This window comes from Ictidomys tridecemlineatus, chromosome 11 (assembly GCF_052094955.1).
Source record: "Ictidomys tridecemlineatus isolate mIctTri1 chromosome 11, mIctTri1.hap1, whole genome shotgun sequence".
NCBI lineage: Eukaryota > Metazoa > Chordata > Mammalia > Rodentia > Sciuridae > Ictidomys > Ictidomys tridecemlineatus.
In genome coordinates this window covers 4473604-4498440 of record NC_135487.1, presented here as the reverse complement: position 1 = coordinate 4498440, position 24837 = coordinate 4473604, and the positions used below count along the sequence as shown (strand labels likewise).

General features: G+C 59.1%; 1 protein-coding gene and 1 long non-coding RNA gene across 20 annotated transcripts in view; one reads left to right on the top strand and one right to left on the bottom strand.

The window, feature by feature from the left end:
• Positions 1-24837, bottom strand: part of Camta1 (calmodulin binding transcription activator 1) — a 756735-nt gene that overhangs the window by 87809 nt on the left and 644089 nt on the right. For all 19 annotated transcript variants that reach the window (XM_078025166.1, XM_078025165.1, XM_078025169.1 and 16 more), the window contains one exon: positions 13625-13778. In XM_078025166.1, the coding sequence (XP_077881292.1) occupies positions 13625-13778 (154 nt within the window). The remainder of the gene's footprint in view (positions 1-13624; positions 13779-24837) is intronic.
• LOC144367844 (uncharacterized) lies at positions 20712-23639 on the top strand. The gene is made up of 2 exons (XR_013427357.1): positions 20712-21199; positions 22047-23639. It is a non-coding gene; the product is annotated as an uncharacterized LOC144367844 (long non-coding RNA).

Below are 24837 nucleotides of genomic sequence, written 5' to 3'. Positions count from 1 at the left end.
TGCCTCTGCTCTGACAGCCACTGCTCAGTCCCGTTTCTCCTCCGGCCCCCGCTGGGGGTGCAGTGTCCACACCCTCTCTGCCTCCTGCTCTCTTCCTTGTGTTGTGAAGGTTATAAAATGAAAACCCGGCGAAGGGTGACAGATTGTGAGCAGAGACTTTCTGGATGCTTAATGCAAATTACCCACTGTCTTGGCACATCCAATATGCAGATCGCCCCCCTCCCCGCCCCCTCCTCTGAGGCGGTGAGCTGTTAGTACTGAATATCAAGTACTATCAAGACGGCTTTTAACATGTCACGCTTGGCTTCCCGACACGTAATGAATCAGCGGGAAGGAGATTTCTAGGGGAAGAAGGCGCGTCATGAAAGGAAGGTTAATAAACACGCACCATGGCCTCCTTCCCGGGGCCTCCCTCCTGGAAAAGCAGAAAAATGGAAACCTCACCAGAGCCCACTGGATCAAACGTGAGGTCTCGACGTGTCACTTAAGGGCAGCATGGAAAGAGATAAGGGGTTCCTGGGAAAACAAGCCTCTGGCGGCTCCGGGTCCTGTGTGTCCCCTCCTGCTCACTGTACTTGGCTCCAGGACACGGCCTGCCAGGTCTGGGAGGACAGTGGGTTCCAGCCCGGCTTGAAACAAAGCCAGGAGAGGGACCCTTTCTTAGCTTCCAGTGGTCCCTGGGCCAAGCTGGGGGTGGCGATGGACCTGTGTCCCCAAGAAGGCAGGGGCAGGGGAGAGCAGGCGCCAGGCGTCGGGGGCGGGTGATAAGCTGGCCTCGGTGTGGGTGGGCCTCTGTAGGGCAGGGCTGTCCAGGAGGGACCCACTGGCCACCAGGAAACTGCCTGCTGGGCACCTTCAGAGCTCCCTCTGGTGGCTCCCCAGCTGTCCCCTGCTGCTTGGGGATGCAGTCTGGGGACATTGTCTCTGAGGGGACTGTCTACAGCGTGGCGGTGTCAGGATGGAAGGCTGGGCGGCAGGTGCAGGGACCCTCCTGCCCACTCTAGTGTTGACCTGGCTGTTCGTGATGTCTGCTCTAATTACGACCTGCAGCGAGGCAGCGGCCCTCTCACTGACACCAATAATTGGCAGCGTGTGGCGTCTTTGGAGAGCATCTTCCGTGATCGCTCTACCCCAGAGGCCACCAGCCGCTGGGGGGAGAGGGCTGTGCGAAGGTGCAGCCTCAGCCTGCGTGGGGCAGCGCAGCCAGGCCCCTGGATTACGGCTGCTCCCTCCCGGGCTCTTGGGAAGAGGTGGAGGGTGTCGGGCACACGGACGAAGCAGGCACACCCCCGTTTTCCCCTGTGACGGACTGAACTTTACCCTACATTCACAGCCCCGACCCAAGTGTGGCAGGGGTCCTTAGGTCACCGAGAAGGTCCCCTATCCAACAGGACTGGTGTCTGCAGGAGAAGAGGAGGGGACGCCAGGGGCTCTTGTGCACAGAGCGAAGGCCAGGTGAGGACACGAGAAGGCAGGCCTTTGCAGGGCCTCACCAGAAACCAGCCCCAATGTCACCTTGACTTTGGGCGCCCAGTCTCCAGAAGCGGGAGACCATCCTTTCTTGTGGCTTCAGCCCCTGTCCAGGTGTCGTGTCGCAGCGGTGTCTTGGCCAGCTTTGGGCTGGGTGATAGAATACCGCAGACGGAGATTTATAACGAGCAGAACTTTCTTCCCATGGTTGTGGGGGCTGGGAGTGCAAGATGGAGGTGCGCGACCCAGCGAGGGCTCTCTCAGCCTCATCCCGTGGGGGAAGGGCACAAAACCCCTTCCTGGGAGTCCTTTTGGATGGTGGCCTCAGGCATTCCCAGAACTCCTCTCTTTAGGCCTCCCCCCAACACCGTTGCCCTGGGGATTACATTTCAACCTGGGTTTGGGGGAGATCCTCACACCATGCAGGCAAACTAATGAGGCCCCCTGGGCCCTGGCCTCAGCTCGCTGGGCTGTCTGGCTGGAGCCCTGCGAGCCTCTGCAACCTGCCCCGCCCGTGCTCTGCACACCTACACACGCGTGTGCGTGTGTGTGCGCACGTGTGTGCGTGTGCGTGTGTGCGTGTGTGCGTGCGTGTGTGTGCGTGTGTGTGCGTGTGTGTGCGTGTGCGTGTGCGTGTGCGTGTGTGCGTGTGCGTGTGTGCGTGTGTGTGCGTGCGTGCGTGTGCATGTGTGTGCGTGTGTGTGCGTGTGTGTGCATGTGTGTGTGTGCGTGTGTGTGTGTGCGTGTGTGTGTGCGTGTGCGTGCGTGTGCGTGTGCGTGTGCGTGCGTGTGTGTACATATGCGTGCAGCTCAAGGGACCCTGACGACAGGGGCTTTCAGGTGTCCCTCTCCTCTACCACCTTAGATCCTGCCGTTCTAGCACAGCCCGGCTCAGGTCCCCACCGCCTCCTGGAAGCCTCCCTGGTTCCCACCTCGGGTCGCCATCCCCACTGGAGCCGGAGTCTGCATCGGGACTTGCTGAACTGTTCGCGGTGCCACCCCCAAGCTTAAAACCAGGCCTGGCACAGAGTAAATGCTCAATGAAGGTTGGTTGAAGGAAGGTGTGCACGGCCAGGGTCTCCACCTCACGCGCCCTCTCTAGCACCCTCCTTTACGTTAGTTCGTTCTCCCCCACCCCTGCAGTGAGCTAGCTGTAAGGGGACCTCTTCTCTTGATCACACCAACAGCCAACCAATGATATTTACTGAACACCTTGTGCCGGGCACCATGTGAGCTGTTGACTCCAGTATAAAAAGAAATGGCAGTGATCTGCACCCCTAATGACACTTCGACAGTGGGCGGTGCCCTGGGCTGGGCGGTCCCAGGCAGAGCTGTGGTTCTCCAATGAGACTTTGAGGCAGAATTATTATTCCATGTTTTTCCTGTGAAGACCAAGACTCAGAAAAGTTATGCAACTTGCCCAAGGTCACACAGCAGATCGGTGGGGCTGGGAGGAGTTGCAGAATCTCACTTTTCCACTAAGCTGCCGGGCGGGCCTGCATCTTCCCTGGATGTGCTCCTAGAGGGGGTGCGGAAATTCCGAACAGCTGACCAGGGGGCAGGGGAGGTGGAGATGCCCCTCTGTGTGCAGCTGGACTCACTGTTCTCTCTGGAGAGGAGCTTGGCTTCCCCAGCAGCCCTGGGGACCCGGACACCTGGAGCAGGCCAGGTGCCTCCTCCCGTGCGGGAGACCGTCCTGCTTCCCACTCCCTCTGCTTAAAAGAGGGCAGAGCTGTCTCCAGGGGGCCAGGTCCCGCCCTGTGGCTGGGGAGGAGGGTAGCCAGGCTCTAATGAGCAGTGCCCAGCTGGCCAAGCCACCCAGATCAGGGCAGAGGGACGCCCCCTCTGGGCCCCGAGGTTTCACGGAGGAGATGGGAGGTCGGGGAAGAGAGGGCTCCGCAAGGCTTCAGGCCTGCAGGCTCGGGCTGGAGCGGCCTGGGGTCTCCTAGAGGTACCTGGCTACCTCCCCTGGCAGGCTGGGTGCCAGGTTATGGGTGCATTTAGGGGGCTTCTAGACAGGAAGGAACCCGAAGGAAGGCTTCATCCCAGGCAGCGGGGACTTGGGGCAGCGTTTGGCTCTGAGTCAAGCCTCTTCACTTGAGGGGACCCCCTGAGTGATGGACTGGGGCTGAGAGGTGGCCTCCCTGGTCTGTGGAAGCCACAGACTTTCATTCCTGATGGGGCTACCCCGGGCAGCCCTACTGATGGCCAGGTGACTCTCTGAGCTTGCTGCTCCTGCGTGAGGCGGGAAGGAGGGACTAGATGCAGGAGCCCTGGGGGAGCGGGGCCGGCCAGCTGGCCAGGCCAGGCCACAGCGTGGCGGAAGCTCTTCTGGCATGCCGTGTGACCTCAGGATGTCACTTTCCTCATCTGTCTTCCTTCTTCAAGAGACTTTAAGGACACCCAGATAAGCTGGCTCTGATTTGGTGGCATCCACAGGACAAAGAAGCCCCCAGAAAGATGACAGCTTCTGCTCTGAAAGTCCTGCTGGGAAGACCGGAGAGGAGATGGACGGGCGGTCAGAAAGGAATCCTCAGAAAGAGCCCCCTCAGCCCCGAGGGCCCCAGGGACCAGGGAGGGCCGGGCTCCCTGTCCCCTTGGCTCTGTGGGGCAGTAGGATCCGGAAGGATGACAGGGCTTTGGTCTCCACGGCGACAGAGCAGGCAGCACCTGCTGGAATCGACATTTGGCCTTTCTTTGCAGAGGAAGCGATTCCTTGGAGCTGTGGCTCGCAGGTGACCAGGACAAGTGGTGGTCTCTTGTCCTGGGGCCCTTTCCTTCCCCCTCTTCATCCTGGGCTCATCCAGCACCGCCACCCCAAAAGACCCATACGGAGGGCGACCGAATTCCTGTCCAAACCAGGCCGTCTAGAAGGTGGACAAGGGGTGCTGTGGCCATCTCTCCGCCTCTCTGTGTGCACACCTGGACACGGGGTCACTCTACTATGAACCACGTGGCGCAGGCGGGCGGGGGAGGCAGCCGCGTGCTGTCAGGGAGTGAATGAGAGCCCCCTTGGATTCCTCGTTGTTGATGGTGGAAGGCCGTCACCATGGCAACAAGGTCACTGGGAAATGGCAGCCACGTTGGTTTAATTTTCACTGTATTCTTGTTGACAGGAAGAATGGCCCTGCTTCTGATTTCTTGGTTCAACTGGATGAAATTTTCATTAGATTTAACTTCTTACGCCCAGACACCCACACACCATTCAATTTCCTGATCTCACCACTCCGGGCTCCATCTCCTATTGGTCCTGAGGACAAAATTTTCAGAAACCTCATTTCGAGAAGTGCAGAGGCTGAGGGGGGCCTGGGTGGACGGTGTGCTGGCCATGTGTGTGGGGACCTGCCGGCCGTGTCCAGAGTCACCTTGTATTTGTTGGGTGGCATTGTTGGGACATGGGCATCAGGGTCCCCCTCTCTACCAGGAGGCCCAGGCTCTGTTCCAAGGTTCCACACCCCTGGAGGAAGGTCCAGGGCACAGCCATTCAGTTTCATGTGGTACAGACCAGAGGTGACGGGTAGGGACAGGAACTTTGAGGTTGCCAGGGGATTGCAGCCGGCCAAGGTCTCCAAGATCAGGAAGTCAGACTGTGGGAGATGGCGCCCCCGTTGCCGCCATACTTGGCATCCCAGGTTGTCTCCAAGGAGCTTAGTGACATCAAGAGTGGCCTTGGCTGAACGTCTGCACCCAGCCCATCCAACCAGACCAACAATGTGGCTTTTCAGAGCCGCTCAAGGCTCTCAGAATGTCCTCCTGATGTGCTAAGTGGCACCATCACGGAGGCTGGGCATTCTTTGCGCAGTGGCAAGGGCGTGGATGTGCCCGAAGCTCTGCTTGTGTGGCAGGTGGGAAGCTATTCCACCTCCGGAGCCTCTGACCTCTGAGATACTCTCTCCCCTTTGGGTGTAACCACAGCCCTGCTCAGATGGCGTCTGCCCAGCCCCTCCAGGTCACTGGAGGTGGGGACAGGAGACCTAGTGCATTCTGGACAGTTTCTGTCTTGCTTTTTGTAAGGCTGCTCTGGGCGCTGGGACTTAGGTGTCCTCTGGGTGTCCAGAGTGATTTCTGGAGGAGGCTCCGTCTATTGGGGTGTGCCCTTTTGTGTGGACGTACCCACGTGGCCCAGAGCCTTTGTAGAGAGACGTAAGATCTGAAGGTTTAGACCTTAGCAGCAATTCCAAATGCCTCTAAACCACCCAGTAGAGAGCAGTGCTCAGAATCAGCTCTGGCGGAGTCAGGGGCAGGGTGGAGGCAGGCCTCATCCAGCTTCGAGGCCACTCTACCCGCTCGCTAGTTGGTGAATGGAGGAGAGGAAGCCTCTGGTGACAGCAGGGGTACCCAGCGCAAAGCAGCGCAGAGTGGCAAGCAGCCAGGAGACAGGAAATCAAAGGAAGAATTTCTCTTTCAGTTCTACTCAGGCCACAGCCGCTCAATAGAACCTAGCCTGAGGGAGAAGGGAGCTTGCAAAACAAACCAGGATCCTCCAAGCCAGCAAAGGAAGCCAGCCCCCGGAAACCCAGGCTGGCTCTGTGTCAGGATGGGAGACGGCTGCGGGTCCTGGCAGGAGCAGGGCAAGAGACCTGCCCTGCCTGCTGCCAGCCAGCAGCTCCTGACCCAGGGAAAGTTCCCCGGGAAATCCTCTCGGTACTGTCCTGACAACCTGCAGGACTCAGGTCAGTGGACACAGGCAGGGAGTTGGGCCTCTGCTCCTAGGGACGGAGCCGCTGTCCCTGGTCCTGGACCTGCTTTGGGGATTAGATGTGCTTCCTTTGATGCTCAGATTGAAAGTCTAGAATTTCTCCTGTGTTCAAGTGAACGAGTGCCCAGCACCAGAACCAAGTCCTCAGCTGCAACCCACGGAAACTTCCAGGGCAGTGGCTCTCAACCCATTGCCCAGGGAAAGACCTCAGAGGTCCTAGAATACTCAGAAGCTGTGTCCCTAACTCTTGGTGCACGTTTGCAATGCCACCCTCCAGGAATTGCCATGAGAAAATCGGTGTTGTCTTCAGTCTGCTTACCCCTGCCCAGGGATGAGGACCAGCTGACCCCCAGAAGCCCGTGTCCCCTAAAGGTGCTGACCCTGCTGTCCAGGACAGGGTGCTGCGCTGGCCTCTCACCAGAGCCAGCTTTAGGCTGGGGTTTCCAGCTCTGGAATCTTGCTTAACAACGTCCCACTCCCAGGGCCAGCTCCAACATGCAGTCAACACGGGGCTGGGGCCCGGGCTGCCTCTTCACCTGCCCAGGTGGTGCCCAGGCGAATCCCTGCTCTCGCCACAGAGCCACCAGCTGCTCAGCTCTGCTGTGCCTTCATAGATTTGGGGGTAAAACCACAGCTGGCTCCTCTGGGCCCCAGGGACAGTCCCCAGACTCACTCCTGACTTCGAGCTCCTGGCTGCTGTCCCTGGAGTCTCACTCCAAGGTGGGGATGCTGGACAACGGTGTTTCTGAGCGAATCTTCAAACCCTTTCCACAGCGGCCTTCCCCAGGCTTCCCCAGCTTCACTGCCTGGGCAGCTCCATTGCCACTGCTGACCGCCCTCCTTCCCCATGGGTTCTGGTGGAGACTTAGGCACGGGTCCTCCTGGGCAGGGGCCAAGCTCGGTGCCCACCCGGCTTGTGGCTAGCCAGTGGAGACTGATGAGGATGGACTGAGGAGGAGGAGAGGAAGGACACAGCCCCTCCTCAAGCCCCACCACTCCAGCATCTTAGAGCTGGCCCCTCATGGCCCTTCCACCTCCAGAGCCCAGGTCCAGAGGAGAGCCGGGCCCGTCGCCAAGCCCTGTTGCTGTCACCAGCCACCAGGTGGCGCTCACCGACCAGGAACGGGTTTGGGGAGGCCCAGGAAAGGGAAGCCTTTGTTGATTTTACTTCTTGATATTCTATAATCACCAGGATTACAATTTAAGCAAAACAGCAAAACAAATAAACACAGCCCCCCTTACCGAATCTTTGGTCTTTGTATGAAAAATCATAAAAAGCAGCACAAGTGAATATACAACCCAAGGCTTGGGTGTTAGCACCAGCCAGGCCTCGGGCAGCGCAGAGGGAGGGGCTCTGGACACGGCTCTGCTGGCCTCTGGCCTTCCAGGGCGCCAGAGCGCCAGGGAGGGACAGCTGCCTCTGTCTCCTTTCTCTACTGCTGCAGCACGGCTCAGCCAGGGGGTCCCGTCCACAGCCATGCGGGCTGCCTGCACTACCCCGCACTGCGCTGTGCTGGAGGGGGCTCTTTCTGGGAGAGCGGCTGAGACCTGGAACACCACAGGCTGCAGCGAAGACAAAGCACTGGGGTAACCGAGGACTGGGGGAGCCACAACAGCACCCTCAAGACCCACACTCACAATGCCTCTGTCACCAAGCTGTCACCAAGCTACCTTGTCCTGTCATCAACTTGACATTCATCCCCTTTCAACCTGGACCTCCCAGCTCACACTCAACATGGCTGACCTCCACCCCCACACTCAACCTGGACCTCCCAGCTCACACTCAACATGGCCGCCACTCCCACACTCAACCTGGACCTCCCAGCTCACACTCAACATGGCCGCCACTCCCACACTCAACATGGCCTCAGTGGCCTCACACCCAGTATGACCTCCCTCCCATACCTAACAGGGCCCCCTGCACACCCACATGGCCTCTACCCCTCATGCTCCATGGCCTCTGCCCCCTCAGGCTCCCATCCCTCCCCCTTCACACCCCTCATCCGTCCACCCTCACATCCAACGTGGCCCCCCTTCTTGCCCGGCCCTGTAAGCCTGATGGACAGGCCCGTTACCTCTTGCTGCACCTCCTGTTGGCTTTCCCTCTGTTCCTCCTTCCTGTGTCCCTGCCTGGAGCCCTTTTGGCCTCTGCTGTGCTCCCAAGTCCCACGGGCTTCCCAGGCCAGAGCCGGGCCCTCCTTCTGTCAGGACGACCCCGAGCCCCATGGTGCTGCGTCATGTCGGGTGCCAGCTCTGCCCGCAGGCCCACCGTGCAGGGCTCGCTAGCTGGCACCGCCTCTTCTGGGCTCCCTGAGGGCAGGCCTGGCATTCCCGCTGGCACCTCCCTGGGGTCGAGCTGGGCGACTGAGCGGGAGCTCTGGCAGCTTGCTCGGGGCTTGGTTTTGGCTGGAGGAGGCCCCGAGGGACTGTCCAGCTGGCCTCTGGGTGGCCCCTGCTGTGCAGCGCTTGGCACAGCTGACTGCCGGCTCGGCAGGTCCAGGCTCTGGAGACAGCTGGCGCTCGGCTTCGGGTGGTCTCCCCTCACGGGGTGGCTGCCGTCTGGACACACTGTCCTTTACCTCTGTGACGTCATTTAAAGGCCAGGGGGCCTGAGGGCCATCATCATCCCTGTGCAGGAAGGAGGGTGTGGAGGCTCAGAGAGGCCAGGACACCTACCAGGAGGGGCGGTTCACCGAGGCCGAGGCTCCATCACGCTGCTGTCCGCTCCTGGAAGTTCCTCCACCCTTCCTGCTGTCCCAGTGTGTGACGTGGCCTGACTGGTGTCTGTTCCTGCAAGTGCCTTTGGTCTGGACCTCCCAGCATGGAGGCCAGGCTGCTCTGGGAGTGGGGTCCGGAGACCCGAGCATCTCCCTGCGAGCTCACGTGTGTCGCCTGTCCCTGAACACATGCTGTGGCTGCGAGGGCAGCCGTGTGAGCAGGTGGGCGTACACTCATGGGGCAGGAGGGGTGGCCCGGGGCAGCCACAGGTGTGGCATGGCGCAGGCAGGGTGCAGGCCTCGGGGCCAGGCTGGCTCCCGGGCCACGGCTCTGCTTTCCCCTCCCAGTGCTGCCTAGGACACAGAGGCCTCGGGCCCGGGAGGGGCACAGGGTCCAGGAAGGCCGGGTAGAGCCTGGGCCAGGGGAGTGGACGGATCTGCCCAGTGACGTCTGGGGTTGGGGAGGCCTTGCTTGGCGATGCAGAGCCAGCCAGCCAGGGCACTCCAGGAGTGTGCCCAGGTGGGCACAGCTGGGCGGGCTCACCACTTGGGCGGGCTGTGGACACAACATTGGAGCCACGCCCCTGTCCCTCACTTGATGCATCCTCACCCCCTGCTGGCTGGGAGGCGGCCGGCATGTCTGTCCTTGTCCAGCTGCCAAGAAACAGGCCAGGGCAGAAGGCCACATACTCTCAGAGGGGAAGGTGGGCTCTGGAAGGTGGGGGCAGCGGCCTAGAACCTCTGGCCAAGTTTCCCCCCAGCCTGGCAGAACCAGGCACAGAACCCGGCTGAGACCAGCCCCCACTGGGTTGTCTCCCGGAAGTTGATCCAGGAGGGAGACCCGCACCTGCTTGGGCCTCGCTCACACCGGGGAGTGAGCCAGCTGCAGAGCTGGTGCCCGCCAACCAGCTGCCTTGGAAGAGGCCCTGGCATACCCAGGGTGAGCCGTGCTGAACTTCAGCTGCTGCTCCTTGAGTCCTGTGAACTCCAGTCGTCAGATGGGACCCCCGACCATCATCCCAGGCCTTGAACTGAGATGAGCAATTCTGTACACCATGAGCCAGGAAGATGAAGTCACAGGCTGAGCGCAGCTCTGCTCCGCCCTGAATCATCCACGTGCAGAACCTTATCCCTCAAAGTGCTTGGCAAAAGACTACACTTCCCAGGTTTCTTTGCAACCAGGAGTGACCATATGACATATGAGTGGAAATTATGTACGTACCTTTTAAAACTTATCCTTAAAGGGAAGAAGATTACCCTCCACTTTTTCTTCTCCCTTCTCACTGACTGAAATGAAGTTGTGATGGCAGGAGCGGGAGCAGCCACTTGGATCATTAAAAGAGAATAACTCCCTGAGAATGGCAGAGCAGCCGGCCGGAAGGAGCCTCCACGGGGACCTGCCATATCAACCCCACACTGCAAATCATGTGAGAGGGAAGCATGCCTCCTTTTTATTTCAGCCACTGTTATTTTGGTATTTTTCCTAGCAGCTGGATCTATATTCTAACTACTATGGAAGGGGTTACAGAGGACAGGAAGGATCTTTGGAAACGTATTGGGAATTCTATCAGACATCTTAATTTGGGGGGTGGGTACCGGGGATTCAACCCGGGGGCACTCAACCACTGAGCCACATCTCTTTTATTTAGACACAGGTTCTCACTGAGTTGCTTTGCTGAGGCTGGCTTTGAACTTGTGATCCTCCTGTCTCAGGCCTGAGCTGCTGGGATCACAGGCATGCGGCTCTGTGCCCAGCTCAGTTTTTTTTTTTCTGTGTGTGTTTATCTGGAGAGGCATTCCTCAGACTGTAGGTTGAAGAGAAGGCCCCTTCTGTCCATGGGCATGGTTGCAAGAGTCACAGTGGCACCCTCGGAACCAGTCTGCCTCAGGAGCAGGTATCTGCGACACCTGAGATAGGAGACCTGAGCTCCATCTCACGGCAGGTGAGGCAGGGCCGCGGATCTGCGTTTCCCTTTCCCGCCGATAAGCACAACATTTTGATTAAGGCACTGACAACTCTGCTGTAGGGCAGGGAAATTTGGAAACATCAGGAAATCCAACTGTGAAGTCTTTGAAGGACTGTGATTTATGTGGAGATGTGATGAAGCTAATGTGCTTGGCTGCGGCGTTGGGTGGCACTCCGGATCCTGGAACCAAATCTGATGGCTTCTTGGCTCTCGGCACACCTGTGCTCTCCCAACACGGCTAGCTGGTGCCCTCTGCGTGCTCCAGGCCTGAGCGGCATCTGAAGCGTTTCCGGGAGCCGTGTTTCCGGGCTGCGTCTCTCTGTAAGCGGAGCCCGGCGCAGGCAAGCTCTGAGCCCACTGCCGCTCTGCCCCCCGCCCCCGAGACCCGAGAGCCAAGTGTGATTGGATTTAGGGGGAGTTTGCTGTCGTTTTACATAATCCGTGGTGCACTGCAGGTTTCTGAGCAGGCACTCAGCCCCTCCAGCTAAGCGTCCCAGGCCAACACAGGTCTGGCTTTCACCTCCTGGAGTCCGCGGAGCCCAAGCCCCCCACCCCGCCCGGAGGTGGCGCTCCTGTAGGTGGAGGTGCCAGGGAAAATGGGGAGGGGGTGGCCTAAGGAGAAGCACTGTCGGTGGAGGAGAGAGCTGTCTGGGAGGCCCAGGCCGGGGCTGCAGCCACCTTCCCAGGGGAGGTTCCTCTTGGAGCATGTCTTGGCGGGTCCTGCACTCCTGGGCCTGTGCTGGGCCAGCGGCTGCTCCTGGCTGTGAGATGGGCCTTTCTCTGCTGAAGGGGCCCTAATGCGCAGTGGGATCTGACAGGAGTCGCTCCTGCTGGAGAACAGGGGAAAGGACAGCAGGCCCGGAGAGGACGGGGCACAGCTGCCATCTCCAGCAGTGGACACTGAGGATTTGGACAAGGGGCAGAAGCACCTGACTCTGGCCATCCTGAAGCACCTGCAGTGACTCCAACTCCCAGGAAATGGGAGGGAGGAGGAACCCTTGTCCTTGGTCATGGGACCCAAGTCAGGAGCTGAGTGAGCCCTGTCCAGCTGGTTGGAAGCAGCTGGTCTGGGAACAGAGGCCCCTGGACTCTTGGCCTTTGTGGAGAGCAGAGAGGGTGGTGAGGTCACCCGTGAGGCAGCCTCAGAGCCAGGACCAGGGCCCAGCTGCCTCCCCAGCTCTGGCTCTCCCTGCTGCCCTGGCCAGGTGGCCCCAGAGCCCACCACGAGCAGTCCCTGCTCTGGCCCAGGAGCAAGGGTGAGCAGACCAGGGTGGGAGGGGCAGAGTCCCACACCCAGGGCTAGCCTGCACCCCTCAATGCTGGATCAGAAGTGGGGGGCAGGCCCTCTGGTGCCAGGCCCACTGGTCTGGCCTTGGGAAGGTGTCCCTGGGTGGCCTCAGCTCCAGGCCTTTGTTGCTCGGGGCCATGGTTCCTTCTATGAGCCCCGTGAGCCCAGTGCTGTGCAGAGAGCAGGTGCTCCCGGGAGTTCTCTGTGGAGCTTCCCGAGCCCCGCCATGCTCTGCAGCAGGAGGAAGAGGCCGGCGGCCACTCTGGCTCATCACGATGAGGGCTGATTTCATACAGACGTCCCCCCTGGGGGTCTTGAGGAGGCCCCCACGCTGGGTGCACGTGTGAGGGGCCTAGAGGAAGGGGCTGTACGGGCTGAGCTCTGAAAGTGAGTGGGTGGGAGGCCAGTGAAGACAGGAGGGCAGCAAGGAGACCGACCTCGAGAGGCCCTGGGGCCACCTGGTTCCAGGTTCCAGGCAGCAGCACTGAGGCCAGACGGGCCGGATCCCCCTACCTGGGGCACTTGGCTCAGAGGATGGCATGAGAGGAAGTTTGGTGTTTGCCGAGCTACTGCCCCTAGAAGGCCTCTCTTCCCGTGGAGGACCCTTTGTCCCTCCTGCCCCTCGTCCCCAGCCTTGAGGCTGGGGGCCCGTGTGTGGGCCTCCAGGGGACTCAGGACGAGCTGACCACTGCGGGTGGCCCCAGCCTTAGCTCGGATCTCCAAGGAAGGGACACATTAGTGGCTCCTCTGCTGTATGTGGTGCCTGACAAGGTGGCCCTGGTTTGGAGAGACCCACAGATGGGCTCTCTCAGGTCCTGAAGGGACCAGCCTTGGCCTGAGCCTGGGTGATGGACAACCCTGCACCCTGGGGCCCCTGTTGGCACCAGCCGACTCCGCGCTCCTCTCAGGCTGGCAGCCCTGGGTCTGTTCTTGCAGAGCCCAGCTGTCAGGGGCTGGAGTGGCATTAAGAGCCCTGTAGTGGCCAGGAGCTGTGGCCCACAGAAGCAAGGGACAGCTGAGCCTCAGCCTCCTGGACTCACTGTGATTTGCACTCAGTGATTTGCACCTGACGGCTTCAGAAAGCTTTGCTTTGCTGACAAAATGGAATCCAGCTCCATCACCATCAAGGGCGCCCCACCCAGTCTGGGCCGAGGCAGCCCCGGGTCCAGGTCCTCCCCTCCCTGGCCTCCCTGCTTCCTGTCTGGGCACGGAGACACAGGCCCAGGGCATGCTTGGCCTGTTGTTTCGTGTCTCTAAGCCTCACGTCGGTCGTATGGACCTGACATCTTGTGCCTGGGAGTCACAGAGGAGGCTCCTGAGGATCAAGCGGACGTAGGGACATGAGGGAGCTTTGTGAAAGCCAGGTTCCCAGCAGCGCCATCATCTGAGCAAGACGGGGCTCCGTGGCTGGGACCCCATGGCCGCTGGGGTCCTCCCTGGCCCCGCCTGGATGGCACTGGCTGGTCCCCGTGCGGCTACTCACACATGGGCTTCAGCTGCCCGATGAGCTCTTCCTTGGTCCATTTTGCCCACTCCTTCTTGTCGGTGTTGATGGAGCAGAGGATGGGGCCGCAGGGCTTCCCGCAGTCCTCGATGGCCGGCACGTTCAGGTAGTGCACCAGGACGATGTCGGGGTTCTGGGGGGAGAGCACAGAGACGGGCAGCATGCGGGCGGCACAGAGGATGTCCAGGGCAGGCGCCCCAGGCCCCCAGAGGTGCAGGCAGGGACTGTCCCCACCCCGGGCTTGCTTGACTTGGGCACCCTGATGCCAGGAACTGGGTGATCCTCTGTTGGGGAGCGTCCTGGGGACTGTGGGGCCTCTACCACCCCCTGCCATGAAACTCCTCCTTTGTCTACTGTGACAACAGGAATAGTCTCCAGACATTGCCCAGTGTCCCCTGGTGCCGCTGACCTCCACACCAGCAGGCAAGCATGTGACCAAGGACCCCATCTGTGAGGTCGGCTGTATCCCTGCCCAGCCCCCTTTAGCAGCGGCCCCACTGTCCCTCGTCCCCGCTCTGCGTTCCACGCCTGCCTTCTCATCACAGCTTGCTGGACCTCCCCACCCAGGTGCCATCCTGCCCTTCTTCCCGGGGGGAAGGAGCTGTAGGCCTGGGGCCCCTGCTTCTCAGGGCTGGGTCCTCTTCCTGCACCCAGCTCCACCCACACTCTCCACTGTGGCCTCCCCCAGCCTCCTATCCTCTTAGGGATACCTCCTTAGAAGCCCGTTTGGGTCTTAAAAATGGAAGACCCCCTGGTCAGGCTGAAGACCTTGAGGACACCGCTGGTCCCCACGTGGTTCTATTTAAGAGGGTCAGCCTCTCCCCAGTGAATTCCATCTGAACACCCTTCGTCCCTTCTGCCCACCACCATTTCTGATAGTTACACGCCAAGGGGCCTTTGTGGGGTAGCGGCTTTGCTGCAACGAGCACGGGGCCTTGGGGGCCTTTCCACACCATCCCCCCAACTGGGAAAGTGAGGCCATTGAGCCTGGTGCATTCCAGCGGCTCAAGAGACTGAGGCAGGAGGATCGCAAGTTCAAGGCCAGCCTCAACAACTTAGTGAGGCCCTGAGCAACTTAGCAAGATCCTATTGCAAAACAAAACAAACAAAGAAAAGGCAGCTGTCAGGCTGTTTATTCAGCCTGTGAATTTGTTGAAAACAATCACATCACTCCACAGATGCACCTGGACACACCTGGAAAGAAATGGCTGAGCCCTTTGACCCAAACCTGCAGGCATTTCTTGAGCTTTTTTTTTTTTTTTCTTGTACGATTCTAAGGAAACTAATGAGAATATACAGAGATCCCATGAGAAAGTACAGAACACACTGTGTGGAAGCCCCTCCCGTGCCGGCTCCGGCCCGGGCCTCAGCTTTCCCAGCTGAGGTTTAAGCACCAGAGTGGGATGGGCGGGGCCCAGGCGTGGAGAAGCCAAGTCTGCACCTGCTTTTTTGGATGTGGTCAGAGCAAAAGCATGAAATGAATATGTGAATCAATCAAGCCATTAATAAATAAAGACTCATGACTACACCTCCACCGGTGTGAGAACGTAGACGGGAGGAATTTAAAAAGATTTCCAATAAGGGTTGGAAATAGTTTCTTTCTTGCCAACGCTCAGTTAACCAGGAAATTAAATCAACGCCAAGGGGAGCCTCTCGTTTGTGGCAGCTTTGCTGGATTGCGGGACTCGCGCTCCTTAATAATAGTGATAATCCCTGACGTCGGCCCAGGACTTGCTTCTTTTCAAAGCACTTTCCAGCCATTATCTCATTTGGTGCCCGAGCTAGCCAGGGAGGCAGGCTGGGCAGGGCGGGCACCCTCTGTCTGGAGACCAGCGCGGCGAAGCTTGCCCAAAGCCCGGGGCCTGGCGAGGGACGGGCCTGGGCGGGAAGCCAGGGCTCCGACTCCAGGTTCCAGACCTGCCAAGACATCTGGTGGCCTCTTTTTGTTTGGCCCAAATGCCTTCCCACCTCCCATCTCACTTATCCTTGCAATATGCCCAAGAGGTGGGTGGGCTGGGCAGATCTGCCATGCCCATCCCACGGATGAAGCAACGGTCCTGCCCTCTCCCTGCAGAGCAGCAGGCTGGCCTTCCGGGCTGGGGCCGGGCTCCTACTTGAGCTGGCCTGGCCCGGCAGCAGTGTCAGCTGCTGAGTGGGGTGAGGCAGGATCAAAGGGCTGCAGGGGCCAGCAGGCTCCCTGGGGCTTCCTCTGATCCCAGTCTCTGGACCAGGAGCCTGGCCCCGCAGGAGGGAGCTGGCAGGTCAGCCCCGTGGAGATGAAAGGCTGCAGCCTCCGACCCACAGCCTCCTGAGCGGAGCACAGCCTGGGCGCCTGGGAAGGGCTGCGGGGGGCCAAGGGGAGGTGCAGGCAGGGGCTGTGCCGACAAGGCCTTGCTTGCTAAGGAATCAAAGCCCACGCCCCCAAAGTTCCTGCTGTGTCTGGAAGCTCTGAAGTCAGCCTGAAGGGCCAGTCTCTACCTCCCCTCTGAGGACAGGGTCAGCATGCCCCCTCCTCCAGGAAGCCTTCCCCTCTGCCTCCCCCACCTCACCACCCCCAGGCATGATGGCTACTCATGCTCTCCACATCTGCTTCATCTGCAGACCTCAGGGACGAGCCCCTGGAGACCCCAGCATCTGGTGATGTGCACCCAGGTTTTGAGGATTGAAATAAAGCTGAATGGTGACCTCTGGTCTTTCTGCCTCCCAGGCTTGGGGCCTCTGGACGCTTGGGTCCATGAAGGATAGGGAAGCGCTTCTGAACGGGAGGCCCTGTCTAGACAACTGCACAGCACGCGGGTTCCCCACCTTCTTTAGGTGTGAACCCTCTCTGAGAACCCATGAGGGCTGTGGGTGCCCCACCCTGTCCCTGACGAGCACCCCCGGGCCCTCACCCTCCAGGCTTCACAGATCCAGTGGTGGTGGGGACCCCCCGTTTGTGACCACTGGCTTCCAGATTCTAGATCTGCTGCCCTCCAGTCCACAGGAGCCAGACTGTGGTCCCCTCGGGTCCCCCTCAGCCTTCCTTTCTGGTTGCTTCAAAGCAATGAGCAGGAAGTCCCAGCCGGCCAGGGTGGAGGAGACTGGGTTTGGTCAGGCGGGAGCAGGCTGCACTGGACTCCTGCGGTTCCGTCTTTGACCCAGGTGACACCTCCCCATCCCCCTGACCCCTACCCCCTGCGCCGTGCGCCCTGTGCCGGGGCTCCCCAGGTGGCATGTTGGTGGTGGACCTCTCCTGGTTTGGGGCTGGCTTTAGGTCCTCACCAGCCTGGGGGACACAGCTCCCCTCGCAGAGCCTCCAGCCAGGGAGCACAGGAAGAGAGGAATTGAGGTATTTTTAGAAATTTGGGGCACATATCCCTTCTTGGCAACACTGCAATTTTAGTCATTAGTTATACGTTTTATGGGGTGTTTTGGCAGAAAAACTATATTCGCCTTAGCGTCCTGCAGGCCCTCCATGCTGCCCCGTGGCTGTGTGATGCACTGGGATGGGGGCCGCTCGGCCCTGGGCTGTGGAATTTCCAGCTAGAGGCTGCCCGCTAAGTGAGCATGACCTTTGAAGATGAACCCTGTTTTATGGGCTTCAGTTGGTGGTAAAGGCCCCCTGTAGGGATCCCCAGGGAGACGTGGAGGTGGGAGTCTCAGGAGGTTCCAGAGCCCTTTGGGAGGGGTCTTGGGCTAGGAGATTCCACCCCTGCTTCTTGGGGCTTCAGGCTCCTCATCTAGAGTGAAAACAGGCCCTGCCTTTCTCCCAGGGCTGCAGAGGGAGTTGTGGCAGGGCCTTTGAGAGGCAGGAAGTGCCCCATGGACGGCCGAGAGCCCTGCTGCTCTCACCACCAATTGCCACCCAACGGAACCAAACCAACCAGAAAAGTCCTGTGGTTTTCCTGAGAGGACGGCCAGTTCCCCAGCAGGCCGTCCAGCCGCTCGGGGCCTGCAGTGCTGTCCTGGTTCTGACCTGCACAGCCCTTCCTCCGCGGGCATCCAGCCTGCTTGCTGGGGCGCTGTCTCCCTCCCTAGCCTCTGTCTCGCCTGGGTGACCTCGTTCAGCATCCTGGCATCAAGGTCACCCAGTTCTGAGGGCCAGAGTCACCCGCAACCTGAGGGGGGGCTTCCATTTAGAAGGACAATGAGCAATTTGAGGAAGTAAAACTGCTTTGAACAAGAAACTGCGGTCAGCTCCTGGAGGGTTAAGCTATTGTTTGGAATTTGGGGCCTGGGTGGGCAGCCTGGGGACAGCTGGGGGCGCCTACAGGTCCTTGGGACTTGGATTAACATGCAGCAGCTCCTGCCTCATACACTTCAGATTTATAGTTACCGCAGGGGCAGGTGTTCCCCGACTCGTCCTCACCAGCCTGCGGCCACAGCTCCCCTTGCAGAGCCTCCAGCCAGCCAGGGAGCACAAGATGAGGACTCAGTCCATGGCAGCCTGGAGGGCCGGACCCCTACCAGAGCTGGGGACAGAAAGGAGATTGGGTGGCAAAGACCAGATGAGAGAGAAAGGGGTGCAGCAGACACATGGGCTGGCAGCTGACCTCTCCAGCCTTGGCGCCTGTTCTTTAGCATGGCCTTAACCTTGTTGGGAGGTGAGGCAGGTAAAGGGCTCAGGACGGACCTGACCCCCAGCCAGCACCCACGTTTAAGGCCACCAACGTGGCCTGCTAAATGGGTGTTCCGTAATCTGTAACGGGTTTGAGACGGAGGTGGGAGAGGGGTTCTAGTGTGCAGGGAGAAGCTGAGCAGGTCCTCCAAGCTGAGCCCACCCAGGGTGTGTGTAACACGACCTGGGGTCAGCTGGGGGCCCAGCGCAAGCTCTTCACTGGAGACCCGCTAAGGGGACTCAAATTTTAGCCCTGGGGCTCTCGCGTCCTCCTCTTGGACACTCCTGGGGTGGATGCTTGGTGGCTGGAGGCCGGGTGGGGTCCCAAAGCCCCAGCCCTGTCTCCCCTGCCACCACCAGAGAGGAGGAGGTCCAGAGCCAGCCAGCACCCTTGCTGTGGAGGAAGCAGGACAGCCACCCAAGAAGTGGTTAAAAATGCAAAAAGACCTTGGTTTTGATAAAGAAAAATGCAGCTGCAACATCTGTTTGACTCTTGTTTGCAGCTTCATCAACGCTAAGTGGTCAATAAATCAGAGTGGCATGGCGTCCCGTTTCTTCTGTGGCTCAGTCATTAATCTCGTGCCAGTTCTCATGAAAAATGAAGGAGAGAGGCCGTGTGATAGTGGAAATGTATACATTACCCACAAAGTCATAATGGCATGTAATAGTGCCACACACCTCCCCACTTGCCGCGGGGGGTGCGGGGGCGGCCCGTGTGCCACCAGCTGGAAGGAGGGAGGTGAGCAAGTAAATCAGCGTCGTTGGCGCCACAAGTCCCTTGTATGATTGCATTTGTCATATTAGCGCCATGTACGCAGATTCCGTACGCCCCATGAGCCTGGTCTTAAGAGGCACAGCCTTGCCTGTACCTGGGTGCTTCATAAACAACGAGGGTAGAAGCCCATAAAACAGGAGTGCAAAGCTGGCAGAAAGAAGGGCAGGATTTATTAGGGAATGAATAAATGATGATAGGAGGCAGCTGGGGGCTGGGGGTGTCACCTGGCTGCAAGGCAGAGAAAAATCCTCTTGCCCATGCTCCAGCTGCCCCAGGCAGCTTGCCCCTATTCTCTCTGTCCTGGGTAAAGGTATGAGGTGGGGGCTGATACCCCTACCAGAAAGGAAGCTGGTCCCCAAGCCCCTGGAGGGGGAATTCCATTCCCCTCTGTCCTCCACTGAGGGCCTCCTGGAGCTGAGACCCGGAGGGTGGAGGGAAATGGAGAACTCTACTTCCCAAGAAGGGCCAGAGTGGGTGGCACCTGCGGCTCAGGTCTCCTGGGGTCACTGGGCTCTGGAGGCTGCTGTCTCCTCAGATCTTTGCCCTGCGGTCCAGACAGCAGGACACACAGATGGGGGGGGGGTCCTCCTGGGCTCTGCCATCTCTGTGGGTGGGCTGGGTGCTCTAGGCACAAGACGGGACAGGAGTGTGTCTGTTCCTTGAGCACACACTGGGGACCTCTGTTTCCAAAGATGGCTGTCTCAAGCCAGTTGTGTGCTGGGCCTCAGCTTCGGCCACATGTGTGTGTCCTGGTTCAGTCGCTCCCGCCTCCTGAGGATGCAGTTTGCTATTGCTAGCCCTGTTCACAGAGAGGAGAGTGTTGGAGGGGTGGAGACTCCTGTTGCTCAAACCAGCCTGCACTCAGATCCTGGATCTCCTCACCCCTACTCTGCCCAGACCCCGGGGCCCTGGGACTTGGTGGGAGGAGGGCTGTGCACACAGCCTCAGGATCTGGGGCAGCAACAGCCCGATTAACAGCAGCATGGTGCAAAATTGGTTCAGGGAGCTGGCCAGATGGTGCAGAGGACGAAGCTGTGAACACAGGGCCGGGCGGCTGGAAGGGTCTCGCCAGGCAGGCGAGCTCCTTGGGGGAGGCCAAGGCTGCAGACACCCTGCCCCATATCAAGGAGCCACAGGGGCGCATAGGGGAGGTAGAGGGACAGTACATGAGTTCCGAGGGACAGACCAGGTCCTCAAAGTCAGGGACAGTTACAGCAAAAAGAGGGAAGGCAGGAAGCAGGAACTAAGAAGGTGGCCTGGGGCCCCCAGGAATAGGCAGGGCCAGTGGTCAACTGTATTTTAGCTGGGCCCAGGGACCCCCACTGCAGTCCAGGTATCGTACAGTTCCTCACCCGTGCCCAGCAGGGCCTCGGGGGCTAGGAGTGATGCCCAGCAAGAGGCTTGGGGGGTCTGCATGGGGGCAGAGGTTGCTGACCAGGGGATCCCCGAGGCCCTTTGAAAGGGCTGCCCTCATCGAGCGAGCGCGCCTGGCAGCGGGCGTCTGGGGCCGGCTGCCCTCCCCGCCTGGAAGGGAGGCTGGGAGACTTAATTAGTTAATGTGGGTAAAGTGGTCTGAAGATGGAAAACCCTGGGTAATTGCTGAGTGCTGCTGCTGTTGTTATTACACAATTACCAGAATTTTCCAGTCATGGGAATCTAGTTAAACAATCTCCACCTGGTGCAGGGTTCCGGGACCCATGCTGGCTGGCGGAGGGGTTGGCTGGCTCTGCTCCTTCGGTCTGAAGGTGAGGAGGAGAGATACCAGTGGGGCAGACCATGCCCTGCCCAGTCCTGGCTGGCTCTGGGTGTTCAGAGAATGCAGGGTGCGGGGTGATCTGTCATCGTCTGTGAGCAGATCGGATAAAGGGGCAAGGGTTGCCAGAGTTTCCTGCCCATCTGGACTTCTCAGAAGCCTCTGAGAAGGTTCTATCCAAAGGTTCCTAGCAGGTGAAGCCGTTCTGGAACGAGGCTTCTCGGGAGCTATGGTGCAGCGAGACCTGCCTCCCCGGGGCTCCTGCGGGGCGCGGATGTGCGGAGCATTTCTGAATGGACAGATGGAGACCACCGGACTCACACTGGCTTGGGGCCAGGCCTCGGCTTATCTAAAATCATTACAAGTGATCTGGGAGAAGGGTTGTCCAATCACATCTCCATGTTTGCAGATGATGCTAAACTTCTGCAGGTATTGAAGGATCTCATGGGGTCACTTTGATGGGTAGATGAGTGGCAGATGGCTCCTGGTGGTGGAGAGCAAGGCAGCAGCTGGGGAAGGGTTAAATAAATTGCCCATGGAGGCCTTGGTGACCCGGAGGACCCCAGTGGTTCACGGAGGCTCCTGGTCCAGAGTTGCCAGGACCAGCACAGGCCCCGTTTGGCAAGGTGGGCATGACCTGGGTCTTGGAAAGGAAATGACGAAGGCTGCCTTTATCACAGAGCTGATCTGCAATGGCGAGAGTGGGGTCTGTAGGCGTGGGCAGCCTCAAGCAGGGAGGACCTCTCTGTCCAGCAAGACAAAGGCTAAAAGGAAATGCGATTCACATCTTTTGGATCCCAAAGTGCTTTTCCCTCCAGCTCCCCAAATCCTAAGAATGAGGGTGTCCCTGCACCCCGGAGCTCAGGGAGGTCATGCTACCACAAATCAACTACGTGGAGGGACACTAAATGTGTTGCTAAGGGAAACAGGGCTGAAACGTATCAAGAGGTTTTTTTGTTTTGTTTTTTAAACTGGTGGCATTAGTTCCTGGGTGGCTGATCCATAAGGAGTTGGGAAAGGAGATCAGGAGATGAGAGAGTTTGGGGGTTGACCCGAACCCAGGTGTCACCATGATACTTGGTGCCCCGCAGGGAGGGATCCAGGCTGGAAGTGTCGGCTGGGTGCTGTGTCCACCCATCCATCTCGTGCTTGCTAGGGTTTTGCCGAGATGCAGGCTGGTGCCCTGCGGTTGGCGGAGTCTGAGCTTGGATGAGATTGTTGGTCTGTGTCCTGTGTGTCTTCTGCTCTCACCTTGAACTAATTTTTGATTTATTAGAGATCACCACAAGAGTTGCTCCGACGAGCCTTGGGACAAGAAGCCATGGATCTTTTCCAGAGACAAAGAGAACTCCTAGCAAGCAGAGCCAGAGGCCAAGGCCACCCATGTGCCTGGTGGTCAGGATTCAGAGGGCTGCAGACCCTGCTCCTCTGACCTCCCTCCCTCCCAATCCACGGGGTACACCAGCCTCAAAGGGACCTGCCTCTCATGTCCTCTCCTGTCTCTCCCACTCTCTCCAAGGACATGTACCCCAAGCCTGCTCCTGGGACAGATCTGTGCCCCATTAGGCAGTGAATCAGCCCCATCTGATGACAATGGCACCAGTCATCCAGGAGTCTCCGAGGGCCGATGTGCTCTGAGCCTTCCTGTCCATCTGCTCGCCATAGCTGCTCTGGAGGAGGCTGGGCATGTGGCACCACCCGCTGCACAGAGAAGTGCCACGTGATCTGCTAATGGCCTCGTGGTTGATGGGAGGCAGAGCTAGATGAGGCTCAAATGCATTTGGCGTTCTTTTGACAAAAGTACTGAAATTTTCTTTAGGGAAATAATCATTTCTGCCACTCAGTCTAGGGGTGGCCCATGTGTCTCGGGCTGGCCACTCAGAGCCTGGCTTTCTCTGGGCCATGGTGATTGCTCAGGGACAGAACCCCTGGGAGTAATCAGAGCTGGTCCTTGGTGTTTTGCCGGAGCCACAGGAGGACACGGATGGCCGCCAACTGAAAATGGAAGTGCAGGGACAAAGTGACCTGGAGGATCCCTAAGCTTCCTCCTGGTTTTATGGATCTTTAGAAGAAAAGGCCTGTGGTTTGCAGTTGGACAAACAGAGCCAAGAGAAGCTCTGACTTGCCCCATGTCACCCAGTGGACAGGGAGAAGATGATGACAGGGAGCCCACCAACCCTCTCCTGGCCTCCTACCTCCCCACCTCTGATGTTCAGAACCGCCCAGCAGCCATGGCTGCTCTTGCCTTGCTTTGTAGAGAGGCGATGGAGCAGGGCAGAGCTGGCTGTTGCTTGCCAAAGTGACACTGGGAACAAGGCTGGCTTCCCCGACGCTGGCCTCCTCACAGCCTCAGCTGAGAACAGGCCCTGGTGGGAGGTCGATGGGGGACTGGACGGGCCCTGGCCTCCTCCTGGTGGGCAGGCATTCTAAGCTGGGAGTCTAGGAGACTGGGACCTAGCAACCCACTGCTCTGGGGGAGCCCTTGGGGAGCCCCTCCACTAAATCCTGTTGAAGACAGGAACCCCAAGCTCTCGCTTGACTGACAAATGGGCCCACTGCGAGGCGGCGAGGATGGATGGAGCCCGGCCATCAGGCAGCTGTAGGATTTTCATGCTCTGGTAACTGTAACAGTGAGGTTCCAGCAATTGTTTTGGAGGGAATCATGATTACATTGGGCTGTATGTTTTTTTAATGTGTTCCCCAGTTCCCCTTTAATACCTTGGTAGGACGAGATAAATTGTAATCACTGAAGTCATTGTGGCCCTCAACAGTGACGTCTTGAAAGAGTGACTTGGGGTTAACAAAGCCTCTGCAGGGCAAGGTTTGGATTAGAAAATACAGTTTTTCTTTTTGTTATTTTCTTTTTAAATCCCTCTTTATCTTCTTCCTTTCTCCGGTGGCTCCTGGAGCTCGCTGATAACCTGGAGGCCTCCTTGGGTAATAACGGGGACCCGCTGTGTTAAGGACACAGGCGAATCTGGGGCCACCCTCTGCAGAGCCGCTGCGGCAGGCCCGCCCCTCCCCAGAGCCTGCACCTGCAGGCCACGCCAGCTTGTCCCTCAGCCAGGGGCCTCGATGGCCTGAATACCAACATAGATTCAGGTCCCATCTTCGCTGCCAAGTCCTGAAACCACAGGCAGGGGCCCAGCCAAGGGGGCTACCCTAACCCGCCCTCCGCAACAGCAGAGTGAGCCCCTCAATCCTCGCACGACCTCTGCCTTGCAATGTCCCTTTTCTGGTGGATGCTGAGGCCACCACTGGGACGGGTGTCTGGCCTGCAGGGAGCTGATGACCTGCTGGAGCCACCATCTTCGATGGTGTGATACAAAGACCTGGCCTCTCCAGCTGCCTTGGGGCATCTGCAGGCATCACCTTGAGACCAACACCTGCATCTGCCAGCAGGGGCAGCACCGAGCCACAGAGCCCCCAGCTGGCCACGACTCCAGGGTGCTGCTAATGCCCGCAGAGCCCAGGGAAGGGAAGAGGTAGCAAGGGGACAGCAAGGAGTTTTCTCTCAGTCTCTGAGGCTACTGCCCAGTCTGGCCCACACTGCCTTGTCCCCGGGCCCTGGCCCCAGCCTCCTGACTGGTTCCTACTGGACTCTCGGAGTCGTCTTCCAAGTCCCAGCTTGGCTGGTGCCGTCCATTGCTGACCTCCAAGGCTCTAATTTCCTGTGAACACAACGCCACTCCTGACACCAACGGCCTCCCAAGTCAGATCAATACGCTGTCCGTCTACACCTCCCCCATGCTCTCTCACATCCCCCGTCTCCAAAATCAGGACCACTTGGCGGCTCTGCCACAGCTTTGCCCACTCTGCTCCCAAGGCCTGGAATCCCTCCATGTTCCACCTACTTCCCACCCAGCTCCAACACACACACATACACACACACACACACACACACACACACACACACACACACACACACGCACTGTCCTCGCAGCCCTCCTCCTTCTCCCAACCAATGAGAAGTGCCTTCGCCCAGAGGCCAAAGAGGCCCCTGCAGCCGGTTCAGCAATGGCAAGCCCTGGCTTTTCTCCCTTTGGGCTGCGGCCCATCTCCCTCCT